The 6,468-nt window shown below is 43.6% G+C and overlaps 1 protein-coding gene across 1 annotated transcript; it reads right to left on the bottom strand.

Moving 5' to 3' along the window:
• Positions 1–959: 959 nt before the first annotated feature.
• On the bottom strand, positions 960–6,123 carry LOC110991014 (trypsin-like). Its single transcript, XM_087147549.1, has 5 exons — positions 5,974–6,123; positions 4,724–4,880; positions 3,738–3,994; positions 2,079–2,218; positions 960–1,672 (listed from the first exon to the last, which is right to left on the bottom strand). The coding sequence occupies exons 1-5, from the start codon at positions 6,050–6,052 to the stop codon at positions 1,481–1,483; spliced, it is 825 nt and encodes a 274-aa protein (XP_087003675.1). The 5' UTR covers positions 6,053–6,123; the 3' UTR covers positions 960–1,480.
• Positions 6,124–6,468: the final 345 nt, after the last annotated feature.

The raw sequence follows: 6,468 nt of genomic DNA, 5'->3' as shown, positions 1-6,468 counted from the left end.
GGCCTCTGCGACAATGAAGCACTGTGGGATTGTGGTGTAAAAACTTCATCGAGCAGTAAAATTACAGCAGTCAAGTTGGTTCCATGAGTGCCAGTGACACGATAAGTATTATGATTTATCCCCAGAAAAGGGTTTCAATTCAAGATTTACAATGCATTTTAGTCTTCGATTCTTCAACTCGTGCTCTACTCAAAAGCAGTCAGTCGGCTGTTCACCTTCTCTTGCTTTGCAGTGGTGTATTCAGTATTAGGTGGGTGGTTAGGGAGACAACTCTGTGGACGAACATTCTGTCACTCGCTCAATGTTTCTAAAATATTGGCGCTTTCTATTCAGTAAGATTATTTCCATTTGTAAATAGGAAAAAGGCTAAACTTTTCTGGTTTAACCTGTCCCCCTGAATAGGCCACTTCATCTTAGAACCTTTCGGAGTGATCTCTGTGTCGGAGATCTTTGACAAGACATTATGAGAAAGCTCCTGAAAAATCAGTACATCTGAGGGCCTTGAATCCGCTTTGAAAAGAAGCACCCCTTATCGGTTGACAAGAGCCATTTTGTGGGGACTGTTCATTTTGTTTATAGCGGCGAAACCGTAACGCGTGTTTTTCGAAGTCGTTTGTGAACCAGAAAAGAGCAGTTCCCAAAGAATCAGCTGTTACAGGGAAAACTGCGCCCTGTTTTGATCAAGCTCGGGGCTCATAGAGCGATGGGTATGAGCAAAGCTACGCTGGAAGGCATAAGGAAGGCTGGAAGGGATCAGCTATGCTGGCCTGGCCGGGCTGTTTCAATAATAGCCTATGACTCTTCCCGGGGCAGGTGAAGTGACCAAGTCACGAATATGGATCTCCATATCTGAATAGCGCGAGTCCACCAGGACGGAAATTTTGGACTGACTGGGAAGAACAATTTTGTACTGACTACGGTGTAAATAATTAATGAGAACACCTTTAGTCTTGACAACGTATTCTGCTTGTTTCTATTTATTCAAATCAAAACGTTAATTTCGCATGCACCAAGGATTGGGTCCTGGTCCGTAATATATCCAATCGTGAAGTCATGATAAAAACAACACAGGTTTGTCCAAGTAAGACACTTTGCAGACCGGAAAGAGGTCTCACCTGAGGTTGTTGTAAGAACAGTCGGAAGAAAAATCAGAAAGTCTTGTAATTCAAATTCTTTGTATAATTACAATGACTTGAAACACCCTTTTATTTCAGTTATTTTCTGAAGAAAGTGGAAGTATATCTGGTGGAAATAACGAGGCTTTAACTGTGTAAATTTTTTTATAGTTCATTTCATCTATTTGTTTCATAATTGTCTTGACTATAGTTCGTTTTTATTTCATGTCTTATTTCAACCCTGACAGTCTTATTTGCTAACGATGGTAATCGAATGCCGAGAGACCCTGAACCAGAGTTTCCTTCAGATCACAGTCGCACATATCAGTGGCGCGTCCATCCCTCGGCAACCGGTGGGACCCTTTCTAACTTGAACACTCGACGGCATCTTTAGTAGTATTCTTGATCCAGTCACAGTATTTACCGACGGTAACATAAACGCCTGGATAATCAGGATGAGCGCAGGCGATACCCCAGCTGGCAATGCCCTCTAGGGTGGTGCCAGGATTGTGGCTGCTAGCCCCGAAGTGGCTTACAATTGGGCCACCGCTGTCACCCTATGAGGAAAGGGGAAACCGAGCCGTTGGAAACCATAATTAGAGTTTGGTCAAGAAAGACTCATCAGTCTGATCGATGAAGCAAGTTACTTTAATTAAGAGATGACGTGTTCCGCTCAAACATGACTAGCACGAAGTCGATTCCCTGACAAGAGGTCAATCATTAGTCATTCCGGGCAGAATTAAGTGTAATAATAACAGGTATCAGCGAGGGAGAAGAGACAAAAGGTTGCCCTCGTCAAATTTTATCTTAGCAATGAAGACGATATGAGAAAGAGGAAAAAATCGCTAACAACAGAGTGTTAGCACGAATTGCCAGCATTTTAGAGCCCCCCTTTAATTAAGACCTTTTCATGGCATCATTCGTCCCTCTGCCACCCCCTGCACCAGCGGGAAAATGGCCTACCTGGCAGGCGTCTTTTCCCAAAGCTGCTGCGCAAAACATGTTGTCTGTAATTGATGAGGACCCGTAGGCGTGTTTGCACTCCTGCAAGGAGGTTGCTTTAACCACCACTTCCATCAGAAGGTCTGAACTTGACCCTCCACCTCAATAAATCAAATGAAAGAACTTTGTTTGAATGTATCTGATCAATATACACATCCACAAGCACCCATTACACAGAGGAGAAGCATGTGGATTGGAAATCACAAACCCAACCTGTGTACCTGACAGACCAAAACAATGAATGAGCCAACCAATCAAATTTTCAACCAGCCATATTACAGTGCTACTTGATTCAGTGGCTTATAGTTGTGCCGCAAATGGGGCGATGGGGTGGGGAATTCCACTGGGTTGGATAACTTGCCCCTGCCATGGGAATTTGGAAAGCAGGGGGGGGGGTGTTGACCAGTGATGTAGTCAAGTACGAAAACTCGAGTTTTACGAGTACACAGAGTGCCAAGTACGGCCAAAAACCCAAGTTCAGTTTTTCAAAGTCGGAGTACGAGCCGAGAACGAGTACAAAGATAATCGAGTACATCCGAATACATTGTGAAACTAAAACATGGAAATTTGCATTGTTACATTTGATACCCTCTATTCTTAGAAATTTACACATAATTAAAAAGGGTTGTTTTGCTTTGAATTCTTGAAAATAGATGTTCGTGATACAGAATGTGTATTACATTCCAGCGATTTTTTACGACTTTCCCATTTTCACTGCTATTGACTACGTTTTAGTGATTCAGAAGTCAAAAAGATTCTTCTTAATCAACCTTATTTAGCTCATCAAGAAAACGTGTGTGGGGAAGGGGGTTGGAATGACTCTTTAGCCCATCAAAAATTGTATACCGGGGGGAAACCTGGTCAAAAATTGTATATCGCGGGGGGGATACTCCCCATCCAATGAAATTTACGCCGGTGGTCTCGTTGGTTGGTTTGTTGATTTAGTTTACTTGCAGGCTTTAGAGGATCCTACCTAGGTTTTGACATTAACAGCGATACCAAAGTTTCACTCATGATGATAGTTAGACGTCCACAGACAACAGTTTTCGCATTGTTGCAATCCTATCCGATGAATTTCATGGGTGATAAATGGTAATGATTCAGTTCAGTGCTTCAAAGCGTCAAGGTTGCTCGAGAATGCTCCGACATCACGCCAGCTCCAATGTGTTCTTTGCGCGTGAATTCAAGCGACGACTGCAGTTGACTATAATTATCTAGTCGACCAAGGCCATCGGGCACGGTCACACCGCTGGTTATCAATAGCCCATTTCATTGATCATAATGGAGGGAACCATAATACTTGTACGACATTTCAATGACTATGAACACTGCAAGAATTGCAGCCAAAGTGAAATGTAGGTAACGACGAGTTCTTTAAGACTACGCCAACTGGGGTCGTTCAGTTGTAACTGAATTGCGTATGCGTATCGTTGAAAAGCGATTGACCACTGGTCAAACTATAGATTGAGCCCGAACTTGACCTACAAACGGGAGATCAATCGTCGACACACGGCCGCCCCGATACGGTCAATCTGGCGCATGCGTATTTGATGATCTCGAATGACCCAAGCATGTGCTGTTTGCTTGATCGAACTCACTCATTATTAAAATCAAACTTACCTGCTGTTGCTCCCCATCCACTCACGAGCAGTTTCCTCCCTTTATGAGGCCGTGTCTTGGCAATTCGAATGGCTTCGATCTTACCGTTGCCGATGTGGGCGTCTCTACCCAGGTGGAGCAAGGAGATGTCGTTATCAAGAGTGCCGCCATTGTAGTCGGGATGGAGATGCCATGTGCCCTTAATTATCTGCTGGCCGGCCTCACTGTGGTTGGTCTTATCGTGGAGTCCCAAACCTGCGAAGCCATGGTGGCCCATACTGTTTACCAGTGGAAAGCAATAGGCAAATGATCAAAAAGAAAACCTTGTAAAACCAGTACTAAGTATGTGTCGGACAGTCTTGACGTTTGCCTTAGAACTTGGCCAATTGAGACACGGTAAATGACGCCATTTCCGTGCTCAAGATAGTAAATTTTGGTGAGTAAAAAGTGGTGAAAGCAATTGCGGTTATACACCATGATCAATCTCTTTTTTGAGTATGCGTAGATCTTAGAAGAACCGGGGAATAGCTCGACGTTTCGAACAGTGTACTCTGTCCGTCTTCAGGAAATTTTGCTTGATCGAATGGCACATTGATTGATCAAAGTTGGATGATGATTGTTTACGCTTTAAAACAGTAAGCCCCGTGCAACATGTTAGTCATGTGCGCGTGACAGTTATAGTACCAAAATGGTCTCTGAAATTAACTTGTAAGCAGAATCAACTAACATCTTGATTTTCCTTGTAAAAAATTGCCGTGTAATACAGGCGGATGTAAAAAGGGTTACTAAACCATGCCTCAAGTCAACCCTTGAATAGCTTATCATGACATATACCATTTCGCTGGTGCACATTTCGTGGAAATACTTTCGTATCAAGCATTCTGCTATAAAGAGGCCTACAGGTATGAGGCATAAGGTCAAGTGTTCTTTTTTTACGAAGATGATCAAATGATGACGGATTGCACTCGAATCAAGGAGGCAATGAATGGTTCCCTACAAGTTCTAACCCGCAGTGGGCGGCTGAAACAACCCATTGCTTGTGGACAAGAGTACCACCGCAATACTGGCCCGTAGCATCTTTCCTATTATAGATGGCCACCTGGTAGGGTCGGCTGTGTGGTTTGGACTCGTGCCCGCCGACGATCAGTCTGCCGAGAGTCGGCGCTGAAATCAGTTAAGAACGAAATCATAATTACGATTTTTGATGTGTTTTGTTGTGGCCGGAAAGTCTGCTTAAAAATCATTCACCACTTGCTGCTGGATGCTTCGAAAAAAATGCATTCCACTCATACGGGTCATTTTCAAGATTTTCAGTTTTCAAAATTCTTCAAAAATTCATCATTTCATGTAAGGGACGTTCAAACACACAGGAAGGACTCTTTGGGCACTACTCTAAACTGACAGGTAGCCTTCATTGACGCTGGAGTTTTTCAGCTAGGCCTGCAGCCTTGCAAAAAGAGCCTTGATTGTGCGGTGTTATGTAAGATTCTTTTGTTCCCGAAACCGGAACAATGCTCTGCTGACCGTTTTCAGGGGCAAGATTAGCTTGCAGCGGTGCTGTGTGGCTCCTCCCTGCAGTGGTGGAGCGCTTTTGTCCCCGGTGGTAATCCGCTCACTCTGAATGCCCCAAACCATGGTATACTGTTTAAAAACAAGGCTGGATTATCTTCACTATTGAGAGTGAAAACAAATGTCGGTACTGCCCAGCAGCTCAGTCTTTTGTGACAAGCACGGTCTTTTGTTACAAGGCCCAGTTCTTTTGTTCCGACTTTGGGCTCCCCGGCTTCATTTATAAAGAATGTGTACTCAAAAACGGATCGCCCGGCAGGAAGTAGTTCATTTGCTGATAACTACGTTTCTAGGCTTCAATCTAACGTTCGTCTTACCGCTAGCCAATGGGTGCAGCAACTTGCCATAGACGCGTGTAATATTCCTAGCCGTAGCCAGTTAATTGAGAAAGGACCCGGTAAATGAGCCTCAAGTTTCACCTTCAAGCATGCTTCCATTGACCCATCCACGTGCAAAAAATATGTAGGCTTATTTTTGTGTAAAGGCCTCATCTAAATCAACTAATGCAAATATCAGTAATATGCATTCTACTAACAACTAAGTTACTGAAAAGATAGCCATGACAGCATTGGTGCAACGGTGTTTTTCTCAGTACATGTATAACTAAAGTTTTAACTACAGTTTAACTAGCCACGTGGTTCTCATATTGCACGGTTTCGGCCGTTCATGACAATCTGCATCAACTTACTCAGTACAGCCAGCAGGCAAGCCAGAGAAATGAAGAACTTCATGGTGAATGTTGCCGTTGATTCTGCTAGTTGCTTCATTGAGATGCAAGCTCGAAGTACCGAGATGGGGAATTTCGGTGCTTTTTATAGCCTGGACCGGGCAAACAATGCGCGGCAGTTGACGTAAGCTTCGATAACCAGTCGAGCGGGGGTGTTTGGAAACGAGCCAGTACTGGTAACTTCTAGTTTTTAGTACTAGTTTTTTCCAGATCCCTAACAAGCAAAAGAACTTGACGACTACAAAGGCAAAACCACTTTCACAAGATGCTATATTTTTGCACAACCCCCCCCCCAATAAAGGTTCGTTAACGTGGGACAGAATCTGAATGCATGGCGCAGTTTGGAGGTGATTTTTCTGGTGTAAGATGGGTACTTTAATAGTAAATTAAATAGTAGAAGTAAATGTGTATGTATTCCCAACAGCAAGTGGTGGATTTCATAAATGTATGCAGGGC

This window comes from Acanthaster planci, linkage group LG16 (assembly GCF_054643075.1).
Source record: "Acanthaster planci isolate LZ-2023a linkage group LG16, COTS_SCS, whole genome shotgun sequence".
Taxonomy (NCBI): domain Eukaryota; kingdom Metazoa; phylum Echinodermata; class Asteroidea; order Valvatida; family Acanthasteridae; genus Acanthaster; species Acanthaster planci.
This window is presented reverse-complemented; position numbering and strand designations above follow the sequence as displayed.